Source organism: Diuraphis noxia, unplaced genomic scaffold (assembly GCF_037042655.1).
Source record: "Diuraphis noxia isolate RWA-SAM2 unplaced genomic scaffold, SU_Dnox_SAM2 contig0002, whole genome shotgun sequence".
Lineage (NCBI taxonomy): Eukaryota > Metazoa > Arthropoda > Insecta > Hemiptera > Aphididae > Diuraphis > Diuraphis noxia.
Genome location: NW_028301712.1, coordinates 8559716 through 8582113, shown reverse-complemented (window position 1 = coordinate 8582113; position 22398 = coordinate 8559716). Strand labels below are relative to the sequence as shown.

Sequence of the window (22398 nt, the reverse complement as noted above, 5' to 3'; positions counted from 1 at the left end):
CACGCATCGTCCAAAAGATGCCTTCGTCATGCGTGGATGACCTCTGCTAGGTAGTAGTGTTGTTTTCATCGTTCGACAATAATAATATTTTTTCCTGATCTAATTTTAAAAAATCCAACTAAAAATTCCCACTTCTCATTAATTTCCCAATCGTATACTACCATCACAGATGTAGTTACGATCTAACGCGCTCCTCTCCAACCTCTCACTTTGAAATATCTCGTTTCTACAAACTTGACAATTTTTTTCACTTATTTCTTTATCAACTTCCGGTCGAAATAAAATGAACTATAAAACAACCGGAATATAAAAATAAATTATGATTTGCATATTTTCACAATTTACAACAGTATCATAATAAATACAGGTATCTGCTGAATTCATGTTTTATCACGATTATTATATCTTTATTGTTAAATCATTTAATCGGGCATTTATTCATGTAAACTGTTGAGCTCTGATCAAACCTAAGTTAGTTTGAAATAACATAAATCTATACCTTAAACGATAAGATGAACAAAACACACTTAATTATGGACTAGTAAACTCGATATATTATTATAATATTGCCTCTAAGAAAAGAAACTACCCAAATACTGTGACATTTTTTTCGGAAATATGCGTTTTGAAATAAAAAAAATTAAAAATAATGTTTTGGTTTTCCTGCATCTTCAGCCCTCAATAATCATTGTGTAGTTTTCGCCTATGCTTGGACGAGTGCAGTGGCGTACGCTGGACTTTTCATTGAGGGGGGGGGGGGGCTTGAAAGCAATAAATCACTCATTTGGCACAGGATAAGGTTTGAAAAATAAAGTAGATACTATATTAAATCATGGGTAAACATAAAAACAAATAATAATTATTAATATTGTCAACGGGGGTGGAGGTGATGGCTTCAGCCCGTTAGCCCAACCCCCCTCTGCGTACGCCACTGGATAAGTATATATTACATCATCAGCTGGCTGTACCCATCAGATAATCGTAGTATAGTTATAAGTCAAATGTATTTCATTTGAAGGGAAAAAAATTACACTAAAATAAAACACCTGACGCGCCCCACGGTTGACGTATTATATATATATTATATTCATCACTCGCCGAGTGCTCGTCTTGGCGGCGGTGGTGGTTGTGTAATATGTGCGCGTTGATATTGTTCACGTTTATTGCACGTTTTGTATACTATATATATATATTTATAATATAACATATGTGTGTGTGTGTCTGCTTGTATATTATATATTGTAGGAGGTTTTCCCGCGGAATAACAGTCGTGTGTATAGGTATAGGTACTATATACGTATAATATATATATATATATATATATATTAAAGTGTGAGAACGACACGACGATCGGGGTTTTCGGTGACGGGACAAGGGAGGGGGTTTGGAGGTTAAGTTTCGTCTGGTATTATTTATAACTCGGCAATATTGATCTCCATCACTCCTCTTGACAGCCCGGTTTGCGGGGGCCTCGGTATAGAAATTAATATCGGCGGTGTCGCCCCCCCCCACCCAGCCAACCCATTCAACCATTCATCCATCCATACACACACACACGCGCGCGCAGTACCACCGCCACCTTCGGCTTGCGGGCGTTCTGTCTTTGGTCGGCGGCGTTCGCCCTCTTTTCCGCCACCGCCTCCGACACCACGGTCTCTCTATCCGGAGTCCAATCTCTCCTCGCCCTACGACGACGATGGCGGCGTAACGGGCTTCTCCTGGTGGCTTATGTGTGTTTATAAACGCGTAGTGTTTTGTGTATTATACACACGAACGCATACACAAAGTTGGACTCGAAAAGCTTAAAGTTTAATAGGAATGCGCTTTCGGCCGAGTATTAAAACTGGGTACATATATATATATATATATATATATATATATATATATATATATATATATATATATATATATATACACCGCCACCATACGTGTGTGCGCAAGCCGCCCTTTGCCGCCGGCCATCCCCCTCTCCTCACAACTCCGCCGCTGGCTCCCGTGTTTATTAACAGTATATATATATTATATATAATATATATGTATAGTCCTTCCGTCGAACACACATGTAGGTATATTATGTACATATTATATATAACACTAAATAATATTATTCATCACACACACACACTCGCGAGCGCGCGTACAAAAATACGTACGACGTATACCTACCCGCAAATGACGACGATAGGTACCCATAGAATATGTGTAGCACAGTGTGAGAGTATATATAATATGAGGGTGTATATGTATACTGCAGTATATATATGTATATATAGTGTACAAGTGTAGGGGAATTTTTTTTCCACTACGACTGGGCGACTATATGGCACGTGCAAGCGAGAGTGTGTTTTACCACCGCGCGTATGAGTTTTTAATCCTTGGGATAATATTTTATACATATATAGGCGGGTACGTGTATCAAGAAAATACTCGTATGCCCCAAATGAGGAGGAGTGGAAAAATACCTATGACGAAAGCACATATATACTCTCGTCTCTCTATATATATTATACAACATAATATATACTAAATAATACACTATATCCATATAGTTGCCTACTCTATAGTCTTGCGTCCCCGTCCGCTGCGTGTGTGGACTGGTAATTCAAAACACAATCAACCTAATACAGTTGAGCAATATTGGGCGTGTGAGTTCATATACACACTGCACCGTGTGTCTGCGAATAGGTAATTATAACTTGCCAAAGTACAAATATACAATAGCTTATAATTTTCAATCAGACCGTATAGTTATATACACGGTTATTACCTCGAATGCCCTGTTTTGATTTGGGGTTCTATCCTATATACAAAGTCCAGTTTTGTCATGGAAAATAAGTTATAAAATATCAAAATTATATTAAGTATAGTACATGAAATGAATACAACATTTTTATATTATGAAAAAGCTTATTTACCTATATAATACCTGTACGTACAATTGTATATATAAATATCATATACAAAGTATATTGTATGACCTTACATAAACAAATAAAGCCGCTGAAAAGTGTTACAATACATTTCATATGCTTACGAAAATACATCCTGCCAGTTAATCCGTGCCTTAATAAAGGAGTAACTTGAAACGGAAACAAACATTGAATCACTTATTCAAAACAAACAAAGAAATATAATTTGTTTTTTTATTAGTTTATTTTTCGACTGTCTAGACATTGAAAAATAATTCAAATTATTGTTTGTTAATAATTTTAAGATGAATATCGTATTTAATTGATCATCTTAATCATGGTAATTAAGATAAAAAAATAAATAAGATTTTAAATAATATTATGATATATTATAGTATAGTGCCTTAAATTATTATAACCGTAGAGAATTTCGTTTTGTTTATCAGTCAGTCCATTGCCTAACTACAATTAATTGGTTAACATATTTATAGCTTAACATTAAAACTGTTTATACAATTCATAAAAACTTAAACAATAAGTATGAAAAATTAAAAAAAAAACCAAAAGTGTAAAACGTTGAGTAAATGTAACTATTTAAACGAATTAAAGCTAAGAATATTATTTAATAAGTACTTACCTATGCATTAATTAAAATAGTTAATATAATAAATATTTAATTATATAGAATGATTTACGTTTTAGTAGTCAAAAGTTGAGTAAGTAATGTACAAATCAATTGCTCGATTCTAATATATTATGTCGACAAAAACTGCCGTCTATTCAAAAAAACCAATCTTGCCAAAATCGATATTTGTATATTTAATGACAGAATATGTTTATCAGCTGTTCGTTTCCATTTGCAGGTGAATGTGAGTTTCCTGCTCAATGGTCCGGCCGATGGTTTCAGTCTGGTGTGAATCATTACATAAATATAAATACGACCACCATCACAACCAAAGGAGATTGCGTGCAAAACGTCAGCGACAAGTTTCTGATCGAAGACAGGTAAAACAGTGTATTTGCTATTAACATTGAATGTGATTGACACCTGCATTTGTAAGGTTGTTTTACTATTATATAAGTAGACATTTAAACACGGTAACTAAGTGCACACCTAGTTTGTGCGATTGGGCAACATTGTGAATCGTTGGCATAATTGTAGTAAGCGATCAGAAAGAGATAGGGATTTATCGATCGCGTGGTTTGTCATTCTGTCCATTACGCAGATGTTATCGGCAACCATCGCCATTTAACAACGTTTATTCGCCCGTGTTAATGTACAAAATGCATATATAACAGAAGAGAAAACCCATTTTAGAAACGGATTTGGTAAATAGGGGAAAATACATTTTGTCCATAAATTAGGTAGTTCAAAATATCCATTATTATAGCTCAAGAAATATAAATTATATATTCTGATAAAATTATTAAATGCCTACACCTTATTCATGGTGCATAATATAGAACATAACTAAAGTTAAAATAAAATGTTTTTAAGTGATTGATGACTACATTATATATATTCTGTATATTTTATAAATTAAAAAATATTTTTTGAAAATTGACTTAGTTTTTTTCTATTAGTTTCACAAAGTTGCACGCGAATTTTATGCCGCACTCAATGTTTACATAATATATTATACTATTCTGTATATTATACTTATCTCTTAAAGCACTCAATTATATTTGAATTCGTGCATTTGATTCGGTCGTATAAACTGATTAACCAAAAACAATTGCACATAAACTAATCTTTGGCTTATAATAATATTTCGTATTTTATTACTACAGTCGAGTATGTTAATTGTATAACGCGTTAAAATTGAGTTTATCCAGCTTTCATGCAGAAGTAGGTAGGTACAGCAGTAATGTATATAATTTTCATCGGTATGTAATAACAAATCAACAAATAATTAAAACTTAAACAATCCGCGTATATCTATCTAAACAATATATACATAACCTATATATTGTATTTTTAAATTTAAATTTTAAAAACATTGTTAAATTCGTTATACGATTGAACTTTCTTCAAAATATTATACGAATACAACAGAAAGATTGTTGACTTTGATTTTTATATTTTGAGAGAACCCGACGTTTATTATGTCTGAGCCAACACAAATGAAATATACGGAAACTATAATGTTTATCTAAGTTTTGTAGAGAAAAATATGGCTCAAGGGACCCCGGTCGAGTGGATCCTATTTCCTATATATGCATCATCAGGTCTCCAAAATTTATCATCTTCCTACCCGCCTCTTCGTCGTCTGGCCACTATATACCGCCTCTGATAACACAGCTGACCGGTACTTCGTTATCGACCCACATTATAATATTATATACATATATAAATATAAGAACACAGATATTCATTTTTATGTATATATCGGTCTATATTTGTATATATATATTATAGGTTATACACATGTATTACCGTCGCGTCAGTGCACTGTTCAGTGGTGGCTAACCCGGCTATTAATCATCATATCGTCCGCATGTTGTTTTACATTATTCAGTGCAGTGTACGCGTATGTGTAATGTGTATACCTATAAACCTATACGTTGAAAAAAATAAAAACCAACGACTCGCACAATTGGAATAAATTACCGGGTGGCCGAGGGAAAACGAGTGACGAAAACAAAAGTGTACCGTGGCGGTGGGTGGGAAACGGGGCAGTGCACATGACAGGTCGAATAAAAGTGGACGGCAAAACTATTGTTTCGAGCTCGTAATGCCGAGTTTTAATATTTATATAAAATATAATACATATTATAATGTAAACGCCAAGCGTTCGGAATAGCGCTCGATCCGCACCTTTTTGTTCCTGGTGGCGATATGCCTATTACACAGTGCATCGTTGGTGCAGGACAAAACACGTCATATTTTTTTACACATTACCTCCCCCCTCCGTTTTCGGAACAATATTGTCGTCTTGTCGACCGGTTAATTATTATTATTTTATTATTAGCGTTTGCCCCTCCGACGTTTCCCCGTCTTGTATAATATGTTTATACCGCAGCAGTATTCAGGAGTCATAAATACGTTATATAATACACCTATACTATACTTATATTATTGTCGTCGCCATCGTCACACGGGGCGAAAACCTCTTTTGTGTCGGGTTGGGGCTCCTCCGACGCTACTCGAATATATTACATTTAGGAATAGAACCTGCGACAAAAGCGTTGTGTAATTTTTTCCGCACATTTGTACCCACCACCAAGTCCACGGGGGACCCTCAATAGGCGGAAGTCTTGATAGGGTTTATTACAGCATAATGACAAAGGTGACGGTGTTTTTATTATTATATTAATTTCCTATACAATTCAAATTCGTGTACGATTCGACACGATATTATGTGTATGATACATGTCCATACGGGGGCACTTAGAAATATTCAAAATACTGTTTTAACGAGTAAAAATAAAGAAATAAATCGTTAGGAATCATATGGAAGTTGGATGAAATGTATGGAAATACCATTACCGTTTAAACATTGTTTTCTCAAACTTTAAATAATATATTAGCGTATACAACAGTCTGTCTCGAGCACTTTATTGCGTTATGTTAAATGACAATTTCTGTTTTATAGCAATACCGTAAGCACAGTATAAAAGGGTACACTAATTTCAATTTTATATATTCGCAATAACAATTTTCACTGATTCGAATATTTATGTTTAAATAATGTATTATTAGATAGGTATATTATTCTTTACAGTATACTTTGTATACCTACTACGTATATATATCCTATATATAGAGTATCAAAACGTGAAATTGTTGCGGTTATATTTGTATGAAGGCTGTTTCTCAAACCGACCCGACTACATTACGAATACTAGGTACTCTTTGAATCTTCATTTTGAATCATTTAAAAATATATTCCACTTAATAAGTTCTTTTTTTATATAATTCTATGTATAATATTCAACAGTTTTTGAATAAACTCGTATTTACATTAAACGCTTACATAATAATAATTTTTAAATTGATAATTTTAGTGTTGGTATATGAAATGTAATATCTACATATCATAATATCTACCTTTACTCTCTTTAGTATCAGAACTACTGTCATTTCATCAAAAACTAATCTAATTTATTTATTTTTATTTATGTAATCTCAATTCAACTACCTATATAGATTGCATTCTCTAAAGAATTAATGTAAATATATATTAATAATCAACACGTTTATCTATATTTTTAATTGGCATTAAAAAGAAAATGTATTGTATTGTTAAATAAAGATTGTGATTTACTTACTTGTTTAAAAAAAAAATATATTTTAATGTTTATAACTACATACATGAAAGATAAAAAAAAACCTTTGATAAACTATTTAGTTTTATCTTAACCCTAACTATAAATTAATAAATTAATAAGTACCTATATTTAATAAAGAAATTGTTTCAACAAAATATTAACGTCTGTAAATTTTAATTCCTGATAAATAAACATATTAATCGTTTCAAAAGTCCACTAATGTAATTCAATCTGACATTATTATATACCAATATATCACTCTTTAATAGTTATCTTAGTGAATAGTGAAGATTTTTTTAAACGATTCAAAGCAAAAATGTAAATTTTTTATACAAGTACTATTTATGAATTTAATGGCCAACGAAATAACCTTTGGCCTATTTTTGTCATAATATTAACTTTTCTTATCGAAATATCTCTTAAAAGTACGTATTCACGTCCAGTAGTCTTTTTCGTGTTGGGTACCTACTTGCCTTTTAGAAAATTCGAGTACACTTATTTAAAAGAAACTATTGATTCCTGAGCTGTTCTACACTTCGGTATTCTCATCCGTTTTGTCTTTACATTACATTATTTTCTAAAAGAAAATCATCGTAACATTTCGTAGCAATCTTTTCAATTCATAAGAACGTATCTTTGATTCTAGTTTTTTTTTGAATCCAAGGCATTATTCGTTTTATTTATAAAGTATACTTTTAAAATGTATGTATACTAAGACATGTGTCAAATTGACAATATGTTTCATACTTTAAACCACCTGGTCCCATCTATTCACAAACGTATTGTGAATTCAACAATCGTTGTCTTTATTGAAATTGAATTGTTAATATGAATTTATAGGTTATTTTTTTCCTTTCGTTATCTGATACAGACGACTGGATTCCAAATAAAGTGTTGATACATAATAACAACAAAAATCATTTTTCTTTTAAACTAATTTATATTAAAAGAAATTAGATATATGGTTCTACCTATAATTTTAACATGTATTGATATTATATTTTTCATTTTTTAGTGTAATAACAATTATTTTTCAGTTGACTAAGTACTAGTTAATTGAATAGATTACAGTGTAAATAAGTGACATTTTAAAACAGTTATTTATAATGTCATTTCGATATCAATGCAACTGTTGCCGAACTACTACGTAATATATTTTAATTTATTGGAGTAGTAGATATATAAAATATTCTCATATTCCTAAAAAAAATATTGTGGGTTAATATAGTAGTCGATTGATTTCATAATTGTGTTTCTTTGACACAAATATTTTAATTTTAATTTGTCATGATATTTCGACATACATAATTTTACTAAAATAAGTTTGTGAATTTTGATCTGAAAATAAAAATCAAATCTGTTATATACATTACTTTTAAAGAACTGAAAACAAAAAGTTTTGACTATAGTAGAGGTCGTAAAGCCTCTAAAGAAAAATAGCTAACCATTGCTACAATAAACCATGTCGACGGTTGGTATATATCGCATCAAAAACTTAAAAAAAAAAAAATAACCTATTTCTTTTGGGGCTCTGCATGCATGTGAAACTGACTGTCAGTGGACGAATGTATTCTGAAGGTTATTAAACCCTCTTCGCCATTCCTCGTGGAGAAATACACCCTTCAACCGAAAAAAAAACATGGTAAAGCTCACGCGTGGCACAGAAATGCCATTAATAGAAGGTCATTTCTGAGGTGAAAAAAACTTCAAAGGTTCCTACGTAAGTTCATTTGCACACGGTAGCCAATGTTATTGCGACGTGGGGGGGGGAGAGAAGGTAGTCGGTAAAATGAGATCCCTTTTCTGGCTGCATGTTGAAATACATATTCGATGTTTCAAATAATATGACGTTGCTAGTTTGTTTGTTTCTTCTTTTTTCAAATATAGGAATGTTGGATATTGACTTAATATAGAGTCACTGAAGAGGAACTTTTATAAAATTGATATAACCATGAAATCTGAGAATTAATAAAACTTCTTAAGCAAAATGTCCGTGTTTTCTGAATTCATTTTCTTGACTCAGAAATATTATTAAAATCTAAATCTCAATATTATTTTTGAATAAATAACTTAAACTTAGCAAGTTTATTGACTTATAAATGTATAAGACAATAATATAATTAATAATAAAATATGATTTTCTCAAATGTACATTAAAAATTAAACATCAAATTGAATCCATTCATAATTTATAGTAAACTGGACTACCTACTGATTATTATTTTTATTATACGTTCTTCTGAACTATTATAGTTTCTTCTTTTTAATTCTGCTTATTAAAGTACACTATTTATTAATACAAAAAGATTCCAATCTGTGAATAACACACACAAAAAAAAAAAAAAAAATTATAATATCTGAAATCTATAGAATACGGTTTAATTTATTATTAGGACCAGTTTAAATTACCTATTATAATCTACTTAAATTACACAAACGTATATAATCACTAATAAATTAGAACGATCAATGCCAAAGTTAAGATACTTATTACATAATTAATTTGATTTTAATGTTTAAGAAGATACTATAGGTTGTATGTTTGTAAATATTATTTTTTATGAAATTATAACATTTTTATGAATTTAATTACTACCTAGTTAATATTATTAATTACACTTCACTTTGGTGAGTAAGGTACATCGAAATGAGAAGAAAAAGTTTTAGTTTCTAATACAAGTATAGGTATAAATCCCCGGTTTCATGGCAGGTAGAAACGAACTACGTTGTGTACCGGTCGATATAGAGCGCAAGCATAGGATGAATAAACTGATGTTAAATCCATCTTTCGTCAAAAGAGCTTGCCAAACTTACCACCTCCTTATACTTCCCCTAGTTAATTCAAGAATTCCTTGCTCCCTACATAGGAATTTAATATTCGAGGTGATCTGACTTGTATACCACTAAAAACATCCCCCACTCTAATGGTTCAACTCCTTCTAACCTTAGTATTTTGAATTTTTCTTTACCTACCTATCTTTTACCTGTACTTTAACGGGTGTAGAGAGTGTGGAAGGAGTTATTCCTTTAATCCTGAGTAGCGTAAATTTGTAATCAGTAACGTTGCTCATTATAAATTTACTGGGGCCCGGTTGTCAAGACAACCTTTTATGATAAACTTCGCATTTCTGAGACATTATATTGTTATATGTTAAATATTAACATGTTATTTCGGTAATATAATACTATATATCTTAACACAAATAAGTCTACTTGTTGTATTATTTATGCACATTCTTAGTAGGTGTAACCTGTTTAATATCTGAGATGAAATTAAACATTTTATAATTTCTTTTACAACCGCAATTTGTATAATATTATAGGCAGTTTATAACAATAACCCCAATTTTGATGTAGTATTTACTTTTTTCAAAAATATCTTAAATTGCTAACACACAACTACCTACCTATATCTATTCCATTATATGATTATATATGTATATAAATATTATAAATATGTTACTAAATAATTCAATGCCTGCTTTATTTTCATTTATTATTAAAAAAAAAAAAATAAACTTAATGATATTCGTTTAAAAATCTTTTCAAGATTTTTTTCCTGTACCTACTTTGTTAACAAACGCATATTATTTCCGGCAATTTACTGGTAATTTTTGCGATTCGCCGTGCGTAAAATCGTGAAATATATTTTTATTAAATTAACAATTAGCGATGAAAAAATCTGTATAGGTAACCAAAATGTGTAATAACGTTTAACAGATTCTTTTTTTTTATCAATTATTCCAGAACACCGGATCATCTTTTTTATCATTATTTTACATGGTTCTAAAAATCGATCGACTGTATAAAAAAAACTAAATAGGTTTAAACCCGTCCAACCGCACATCATAGTTGATGAAACGTACTTAGTCGAAAGACGCTGATAATCTTTTATAGCCATTTAGAAGTTGGCGAATACACATTCAAATAATTAAATATGTAATCACATTCCTCCTTATGAACATTTTAAGAGTATAATTTTAAAAAAACGTAAGATGACATGCATGAGGCCCGGAATGAATTGGTATATTCGATTGCAGTTTAAATAATATGTTTCGCAATTAAAATTTATGGTTACTCTGTAGCACAAGTTTAAAAAAAAAACTTGATCTAATAATAGATCATATGAATGGTCTACTAAAACTTGGTAAAATAATAATTTTTTAAACATACTGTATTTGAGTACTGAAGTCGCTGCTCATAGTTAATTATCTTTGTAACGCGCTAACAATCATCATCCGTCGTATGTCACAATTTAACGGCCTGAAATATATCACTTAAAATGACGAATCGTCGTTTACCGATTACATTGTTTATTTATGTGCAGTACACATTTAAACTCGATAGTATAATAATAATGTTGTTGGGCGAAATGTCAATTATTCTCAGACTGTAAAGTTCGAAACAACTGCAGTGATTATTATCATCTCCGAGTCCCTTTTCGAGAACAATAAAAAGTTTTGAAATGCAGTCGAAACACTTGATGATGCGAGAGATTTTGGACGGATCTGAAAAGTTGGAGTGTACTCGCAAGTTCTGCAGCTAGTTGTGTTTGTTCGTTTTAGATGCGCTACTGTAGGGCTTTCGGCGAAACGCTCACTCGCAAACAACATTGTACATGAGATAATAATAATAATGCACCACCGCCACCGCGCGCTTCCGTTACTTTGGTCTCCGGTAAGAGGCTCTCTGTGTAGACCACTGTCTAAATTACCTACCTACCGATCGTGATATTAATGTGGCGATTTAATATTCATCGCTGTATCCGGTGTGTCGTCGTATCGTTACGGAAACTGTGGTGTGCGGTGTTGGTGGTGGCGATGACGACGACGACGACGAGAAAGACACGATCACGCGTCTGGCACGAATGCACCGCCACTCCTACCGTATACGTATCATATATCTGTTTCTATACAATATGTATGCATAGTATAATATATAATATTGTGTACGGGTGCGCGCGTGTGCGTGTAGGTATATATTATAATAACAATAATTCCCCCAGAGTCTGTGCGCGGTGGTGCATTCTATGCGAAATTGTTGTATTCCCGACACGTGGCATGCGGCTAATTAATCCGCCGACGTCCGAAAGGTGCCGATATTCGGTATGCTGTTTGGAATATCAAATGAACAGACATTGTGGACGTCGCGCCGTCATAACAACGGTGAAACACGACCGTATAGTAGTACAGCTAATTCAGCGAGTAAACATGGCTGGCATTCCGATGGCGTGAAACCGTTTCGGGTTCGGTTCGCTTTGCGTGATTAGTGAAGTGGTCAACCGGCAGATAACTGCTGTAGTATATCTACATATAGTATATTATATTATAGAGGTGCCTGCAGTGTAGATGAACAAAGCAAACACGTCAATAGGTTTTTGTTGAAAAAAAAAAAAAAAAGACAGATAAATAATATATGGTTTAGCTTCTGTATTATAGGTACTTTCAATTATTTATGTTCACTCACAAATAACTAAATATATAGGTACCTACTTTGAAGTACAAACTCTTAAACAAGAATTTTTTTTTTCCATTCAAAAAACTCGATTGAAAATTATTAGTAATCTTCTACACAATTTCACCGATTCCCACTCGTGCGTTAAAAATTTGATCTAAAATAATCAATGAACGCAATTCAGTTATTTCACAAATGTTCAAATATAATTTCTACTAAATATTATATTACCTATTAAGTAGACAACCCAAATTTTTATAAAATAATATTTCAGGAATCTAATTTGTTAAATATATATGTATATATAGGTATATTTTAGGTAATTGCAAAGTATTGTTCATAATTCTATAATATACATACGTAAACTAAATAATTTTCCTTATATATTATACCTAATCAGTTTCATTTTAATTCAATGCAGTATAGGTACCTGATGTAAAGAACAACATTTACTATTGAATAAAAAGGGAATATATTACCGTATATTTGTGGAGAACGATGAGCCTTTGTCTGGTTGAAAAGTGTTCGTAGCATTAAGCTGATTAAACGTTCATCTTTTTGCGGTGATTTCACCCTTCCGATTTTAACTTCTCCGTTATTTTTAATTAATACGCTCCTATTTATTACTGGATGGCAGCTTTCGGCAATTTATATCACTGGGCTAAGTCTATTCCAGCAACGTGTGTGCTCTTATTGCTCTGCAGTCATTAGCTTGGACATTTCTTAGTGGCTTTAAATATCAAATTCATTTTGGGAAAGGTAATAATATCGTGTATATCTATTTTGCTATTAAACTCGAATAATAACCTAACCTAACCTAACCTAACCTCCGGAGATTTTGATAGACAGCGTCTGTTGTTTTCCGACAAAATGTACCAAAATATTCCTAATAATAACGATAGTATTAGTGGTATTTGGGAATAGACAGGTCTCGAGCTACTTTGTCGAGATAGGAGAGCATCTGAACCAGTACCTAACAATAACTCAAGAGTAAGAACCTTGTATGAAACTAGAATGCCATAAATCTGTCAATGTGCTTAGACCTGCGATTTATAGCTAAACTATTAACCAAACATATAACCATTATAACAATATATATGTACGAGAATTACTTGATGTAGTCTTGAATACTTGCCAGGGGAAAGGGAATATACTTAAGTATTCGCGTGTACGTTGACGGGGACAAACATTCAATAATAATGAATGAACCGCATATAACTCATCACTTGTCCCTTTAACATCGCTCTCGACATAATTAGTTTTGCGTTGCAATAACAGTTAATACCTTGCAAATTTAACTTTTACTTCAAGTATTTTTTTTTAACGTTTCGTATACCAAACTGTGTTAAAAATATTTTTTTTTTTTTAATTATATTCTTATACTATATTATACATCTAAATATCAATTAATGTATAAATATCATATAGTTGTGTACTTAATAGTGTATAATGAGTTATATATAATATTATGTATCATTTATCACTATTTAGTTTATACAATCATAATTTAATATCTAACGACATCTGAAAAATATTTTAATATTAGCTAAAAGAAATATCAGTGTTTTAAACTACAACTAGCAATGATTATTATAGCGATAATCTAATAATCTCAAGATTATAATAGTTATTAGCTAAGTCTATCGTATACTAAAATAGTGATAATGGGCTTGAAAAAAATGGGAACCCGTTTTCGCAACAAAAAATTCCTAAAATTATATAATATTCGATCAAATTAAAATAATATAATATCACAACACACATAATAATATAACATTTGAATGTAATAAGTAATGTATATTATTTATGTATGATATTATTAGGTACCATAGAAGGAAAAATAATATTCTTGACTATTTCCTACAATACGTTCAAGTATATTTCGCAAAGGCATAGTTAATTTTAATGCGATTTGGGTTCACGTAAAATCGACAAACGAAATTACATATTATTATGCTGCGAGTACATTAGTTATATCTTATAAACCGCGTCATCGAGCATATTTACCGTATGCTCGATGTTGTTGCGCTGTAGTGTATAATATGCGGAACCGATAATGGTCGTGGGGAGGGTTTTAACGATTTCCCGTTTAGAAATAAATTTGTTATATATATATCCGTATCCTCGAGGGAAACGAGAAACCCGAGGCGAAGCTCTGCAGACCCGTTTTTTCCCTGTTGTCCGGTGCACACGTGAATGGTCTTTTAATGTCGCCGTACGTTTTATACCGTTTTGCCTTCAACTTTTCCTGTTATGCGTTTATAACTACTTTACTTCCTGTATGCTGTACGCATTCATCTGACTATTGTTCGACTGTACACCCCGTCCGTCAGCTGGACGTCGAAAACTATATTCAATTGCTGCATTCCCGGCGTAATGTTTTTTTTTTTTTTTTTTTTAGTTAGGTAACGATTTGTTGATATATTTATATTGCTCAGGTAAACTTTCAAAAGTTATTTTTGGTTATTTTTAAGGGTTTTATCTCGTCAAGTGAAAAGGGCCCCTAAAGGTTTTTTTAATATATATATGTATAAAGGGGAGTTAAAGAATTTTTGAATTTTCTTTTGTGGTTTGTACTGTGTATGTTTATGAGCATAAATTATTATTTAGCTTATACAAAAGAATTATAAACATTCCAAAGGCGGATGAGGGTTGCCTTTTTTCTGTGAGTATCGAAATTCTAAAATCGTTTTCTTTTATAGCAGAAGTTGTAAGCTGTCTAAGAGAGGGTGGAAAACTTTCTGCAGCTCTTCTTCTGTAGTAACAATACCATCCAGAGGAAATGTGTTAGAAGAGACCGCAATAAAATTCTATTGTTAGTGCCTCAAAAATTTTACCGGTTATTTTTTGCACTAAATTTTCACGCGCAAACTTCAATGATTTTGCTTTGTTTTAGTGGATTTATTTTTTATGCTTATGTGTAGATATACCTAGATTTAAAATGTATAGTACGCATAGTTTTTATTTGTATATTCGTGTAAATCGATGTTTTATTTATTTTCTATACAACTAATACCATACTCCCTTGAGTGGCCATCGTGCAGTCGTATAGTTTTTGAAGAGGAACCATAGTGACTCTAGTACGTCATACCGTTAAAAAGGCGCAGGATCCCTTGGGTGAACTCATCATGCCTCTCTCTTGTCTTTTGTTTAAGCGCCATCTCTTCTCTCCTCTTCTCCATTCCCCCGGGAAATCTGTTCAGCCACAATTACTTCCACTTGAGGCTACCGAAACGGTTTTGTTATCCCATTTTCCGAACAAAGGATCCGTTGTTCCTTTCAACGGGTATAAAACGCTTGCACTCACACATGTAAATTAATAAGTTGTTATAAAGGTGCGTTTTTTGAAACGTATACAATATTGATATATATATATATTGATCGATGTGTGGTTTAATTTGATCTAATATCAAATAGCCTGCGGATGAATATTAATAAAATATATTCTACTATACTTATCGATATCTCATGAAATTATTGCTTGCCGTAAATCGATGTTAATTATCGATAACCGACATTTATAAAGAACAATAATATGTATTAGAAAGCCGTATTTTCGTGATACAAACAATTCGATATAATATTTATCATACTTATTTCACTAAATTTTGTTGTAATCCAAATTAGTGTCGGTAAGCCGATATTAGTTACTTAATCTTTCTATCCGTTTTAAATGTGTTACTTCCGCATGGAAAAGCTGAGGATTATTTAAATGACGAATATTTGTTCACCTCCAGTCTGCGATTTCCACAATTCGCATCTGCTTGAATAGTAATCTGGTGCTCTCCAGATACGCAAAGCGACGTAACCTCCGCTCCCTTTCCAAGGGGGTGGCGGTAAATCGTTAGAACTCGATAAGCTACAAAAGGAGCTTATCGAGTTTCTCGGTGTGCGCGCGTTTGGAGTTCACAAACGGAATTACGCGGTAAAGTCAAACGATAACGCGTGAGCCGACAGACACAGTGCCCAAGGCTGAAACTAAAACGCTTGTGGTTCGGTTGTGTATTCCAGTGTTCTTTCTCTGTCCATGACTCTATTTTGCATGCTTTAATTAGGCAGTTTTATACGTCCTGCTTAATTATATTAATATCTAGTGAATTTGATTTTCGAAAGTTTCTTATGTTATTTTATATTATAATTAATTCCTTTTGATGTTCCATTGCATCAATTTTATTAATAAATTATTATGTCGTTATTTGAAATGATAGATATTTATTTTCGTTCTGTTCAAAAATCAATCCGATCCCTGTACTTATTACTTTAAAGAGTCACAGCAAATCACTTAATTATTTATAAAGAAATTAAAACCCAAACGAACTTAAAATTAGGCAACTTGTGGTAGAGCATATAAGAATCAAAATTGTGATAACTTAAGTTAGTTAATCGCAACTATATACGAATATAATATTGTTAGTTCCTGTTTAAATTATTTAGTGTAGATTATTATTTCCAAATGAAATGCTTGATACTACGCAAATAGTATAGGGAGCAAACAACATGTGCTGTTTTGAGAACTAAATCATCATCATCAGATGTTACCCCATACGATTTACTGATGGATTGACGAGTAATCGGGCCCGATTAATCTCAAGATCCCCTTCCTAATCACACGCGTACCAATAACCCATCTCTTAAAGGCATATATACAAACATTTTGAATTGATGCAGGATCATTACTGGTTTGAAAGTTTGTGGCACCAAATGTTAAAGACATGCCCGATTTGTCACCACAACCCTAACGTTTAATCTTGTAAAAGTTATATTAAGGTTTAGGAATATGCATTGCGACTTAACATGAAGGGAGAATGGCGGTGGTGGAGTGGTGAACAATGCAGGGATTGACAAAACGGAGCTTTGAAATATTTATCTTGTGTCCCTGGGATATTGTGAATAAGTAAAGATGCCGGGACTTCGGCTTTTTGGGGCTTTCCCAAACTGCCGGGTCAATAAACACGCGACACTTAGAAATACGTGACCCCATGCAGCAGCAATCGATTCCTCAGCTGGCCTACCCTTAACATTTTGTTTGCGAGATAACCCTTTGAATTAAGTTGATATATTTTGACACAAACAAAGTATACGAAACCATGGATACAAAATTATATCAACATGTAATTAATTATACAAATTATTTTATATTTAATGATTTACGTGCCTGTTTATTTTTATTGTATTTTCAAATTTTTATGAATTTTGTTTAATTTGTATCCACACAGCCAGGATATTATATATTACACGAAAATCAATTAAATGTTGTTAATTAAAATAATAGTTATTGTTGTTTATAATAATATTTTATTATAGTAGTATAATATATATATTATATATAACTACTCGTATAATACGTCCCAGATGACAGTGTCAAAAGTCTTTTTTACACGCACTATTAGCATAAATATGTTCATGTTTATGTTTAACACAAATATAATTTTATTCAAAAACACTAAAGCATATGCATTTAAAATTTTTTCATTACATTTTGAAAACGTGATCGTAAATCTCACTCCTGGGAAACGTGATAATCCGAATTAGGGAGAAATACGGTGCCATAGGCACGATGGTGTCCAAATGCAAATTAAAGGTAAAGGTTTATCCCTATCTCGAGAAAAGTAAGTCTAATAATTTGTCCGAAGGGTCTGGGGCAGAGGTGTCGCTAAGATTTACGACTGACCAAAGCCCGGTGCACCGTTAATTCTACTTTACTATATTATATTATATACCAGTCATAAGCATAACTCTGTATAATATATATGGACTTTATATAAATGTTTGGTTACAAAAAATGTCTGATGATAAAAAGTCTGTAAAATAAATAGCTTGCATCGGATTTCTAGATACTGTACGTTTATGAGTATATAATATAAAAAATAAATCTATAACGAAATTATCCCTTACAATTTCCCCGTGGAATCTAAACATATAATGTATATACCTAATAAAGTATCGAGAAAATCTGTGGTTGTTAATATATTACAGTCTAATTTTCTTAAACGTTATTGCATACCTAAACTACTTATATATTGTGTGAGGCTTATTATAATTTTTAATGGAAAGTCAAGCTTTTAGCATGTAATAACCGTTCACTATATAGCTGGCGTATGAACGAAAATAACAAAAGCTAATAACGTAATCTAGCTTATTGTTTAAATTTTTAATATAGCTATCTACGTCAATGTTAATAAATTGTATATTATTCAACATTGTCTGCCAATGTCCAACTTTATAAATAATTTCTAGTCAATTTTCATCTCATCCCACAACGTAATATGTATGTACAACATACATTTACGTTTAGTACATATAATTTTATATTCATAATATAATTTAACAGCCCGCACAGCTATAAAATATTTAAAAACATTTTGTTTACTAATCAAGTTGTTATAATTTGATTACGATGCGGAATTTCGATAACAATAATCATTGTTGTTTGTTGCTCAATATCCAACAGTCGATCTCTCTCGGTGTTGTTGAACTGTACTCACCATTTTCTACAGTACGTTTTAGTGAACATGGTCGTCATAAATCTTGAGCATTCCGTGCGCCCTACGAGCTAGTACCTCTTCGTGTTCACTTCATTATTATTCCTAGTGATTAAACGTGGGAATGGTCCCGAGAGTATCACTCCATTTGTCTCTTCTCGCGTGATGTTCTTCTGTAATGATAACCCGTGTAGGTTTTCCCCGTTTAATTCACTGGGAAATGCTGTTTGGCACGAAACGTTAAATATGACCGTGAACAAAAAATTAATGGTTGGGGGGAAAAACAAAAATATATGAGCCACGCGCACTGTGTGCCCGTTCGGGTCGACAATATTAATATCAAAAATATCGCATTTGTCCCCTAACCCTAATATTATGTGTTTGTACAGCCGCGCAATATCATTATTGTGTTTGTCCCTAGTGTTTTATGCATACATAAGTGTATATATAGCATAATAGGTATATTATACGTTTCGAGGATAATACACTAGAATGGAATATAGGAGGAGTTTAAGGGGGGAAATGTCCATTAAATTAATTAGGTACGTTAGGGGATACCGGTTAAGGATATGTTATTATAAAGAAGGTTAAAGCAAAAAAAAATGTAAAAAAAATATAGATTACATATCATACAGAAAACTCGTGTTTGCCTTTACCAATATGATTATTTATAAATATAGGTGCGTTTAAATAATTTATAAAGGTACCTATTATTACTTGAGTAGTTATACCCGCACTGTATATTATTTTTTCCTTCCAACAATTTACTAAATAATTTAGAATAATTTACCATGTCAAACTGTAATGTAATTACAAGTATCTTAAAAACGTTTCATATCTGAAATTTATATAATATATAATAATTACTATTTAAATGTTAAAAGTGTGTGGCATCTATGTCTATCAAAACTCTGTTACAGAGAATGTTATAGCACACTATTCATTTTTAATCTTGAATCTCTGAAAATTATTATTGGTATATAATTTCAATTTTGTAAACTTTTATTTTCTTGAAATGTTACTTAATTTCCCAAGAGTCTTGACTTTTAGACATTGAATGTTATAACTGAGACGTTAAATTAATAAGAAAACATCTATAGCTAACTGAAATGTTTATTTCGTTGTGTAAAACAAAACGTGTGAAACATAATTCTTAAAATATGAATAAATGAAATACTTAAATTGTTCAATTAGGTTTTTCAAAATAAAATTATAACATTTGTTGTAAATAAACCCGTAAAGGAACAATAACTATATAGATAATATCTGGATAGGATACACTGACCATGTGTAGACACTATCTCGTTTTGCTACTACATTTCATCAATTTCAAACCTATCTTAAAATATACCAGAAAAATAAACCGTCAGAAAAAAAAATATTATACCTTGTATGTAATATGTTCTTGGTCCAATTCTGAATTTTAAAAACAGATTAAATACAGCACTGCGTGGGCGTTGGTCCCACGTACCACATTACATTTAAATAAAAAAACATTATTATAAATATAAAATTAAACTAAAGTTATAAATCTCGTTCATATAATAATGAACGTGGACGTAAACGTGTTGTCCCATTCTTGCGAACATTTCATTGTTCATACCAAATAATGTCGTACAAAATATATAATTTGAATTTTAAATGCCTTTCTTTTATCTTTTTAATTGCTTTATAGTAATATTCGTTGAACATAAATGTCGCTCTCTGCTTGTATAGTGCAAATCTGTGAACAGCAGCAAGCACATAATATTATATTTTATATTTTATATATAGCCCACCGCAGTCATTTATACGGTTTGATTTTTCTGTGACTTACAATGTGTTGGGTTGTCAAGTGTTCAAGTTTGTCGGAAAAGTTTGAAGAGGTATACAGTCCCACAACAGGTGGATACGAAGTCATCCGCCCCGGTGGGCTTTCAACTGCTCGAAAACATCGAATACCGATAAAAATATCCTGCGGGGTACCGCAAATAATGGATTTCAGGAGAGTATTTTTCGCTTACCCTTTCTAGACGGGTGGAGACTGCGTCACGGAATAAGAATGACCCGACAGCCATTTTTATTCGTGTTTTTTTTTTTCTCGGCTTGTTCCGGACTTTGGAACGACGGCGTTGTCGTCCGTAACCGTCTGTCATTTGTCTTTACGCTTCGGGATTGAGATCTCTGGTAAAAACCACTGTCGGGTATTCCTCCGCCTATATTCTCTCCGTCCCAAAGCCCCCTCGTCCAATTTCGCCCCACCGTCTCCTCGCTCGTTTGCCCCTTCTCACCCCCCCCCCCCCCACACACACACACACACACACGACGTCGAACAGAAATAGTCGAGAATCGTTCATCTGCCTTCATTTGCCCCACGTCGCGAGTACCCATTGTGCGCTGGGCGGGCTACATCGTCGTCGTAATCGGCGTAGATATTTCACCGTAATATATATATATATATATATAGATATGTGTATGTGTGTTTGTATATGTGTACGGAGAAAGCTTTCGTCAGCTCTAAAGCTTTTTCCGATCGATCGGTGATGCAGTGTATACACTTTGTATGAGCATGTTGTGTGTGTGTGTAAATGGTGATAAATTAACCTTGCCGCCATTGCAGGCCATTGGTCGCCGTTGGAAACTGTCCAGCGCTTTACGTCGGACCGTGGTGGGTTCCTGTATTATATACATGTGTGTATATATATATATATATATATATATTTAATGCAACTCTCGGATAAAAACGACACCAGGTTTGTCGTTATATTATGCCGGTGTAGCCGTACTAGTAACGTAATATATATATATATATATATATATATGTACCAGTGGTAGCGGAGGTGCGTACACGCATATATGTGTGTATGCACTGTTTTTATTTTAAACCGGTCGACCACCTTACTGATTTACGATATTGTCGATTGAAAAAAAAAATGTAGAATTAAATGGACTTTTATTTTTTAAAAACGGGTGATACCGACAAGAAAAAAAAAACAGTTAAAGTTGAATATATGTGCCTGTTTTTTTTTTTTTTATGCTGATCGATTTGCACGCAAATATAATATTGTTGTATATTATCATAATATATATGCGTGCTCACTGCAGAGGGACCAAATGTTTGTAGCTGCTCTCGTGAAAGCCCCCAGGAATAATAACAATTATTGATATAGTCGGTTTCGTAATAAAGTGTTGTCAGTGTCCACACGGGACGGATTTAAACCTCTGCAACAATAATCGCAGTTTTTCAGAGCCCTACAGATAATATTATGTACAGCTCGTAGTTTACCGCGCCCACACGCAAT

At 32.4% G+C, this 22398-nt stretch overlaps 1 protein-coding gene across 2 annotated transcripts in view; it reads left to right on the top strand.

Moving 5' to 3' along the window:
* LOC107163959 (uncharacterized) overlaps positions 1 to 22398 on the top strand; it is a 155777-nt gene that overhangs the window by 61850 nt on the left and 71529 nt on the right. For both annotated transcript variants that reach the window (XM_089219429.1, XM_089219428.1), the window contains exon 3: positions 3773 to 3914. In XM_089219429.1, coding sequence (XP_089075555.1) covers positions 3773 to 3914 — 142 coding nt within the window. The remainder of the gene's footprint in view (positions 1 to 3772; positions 3915 to 22398) is intronic.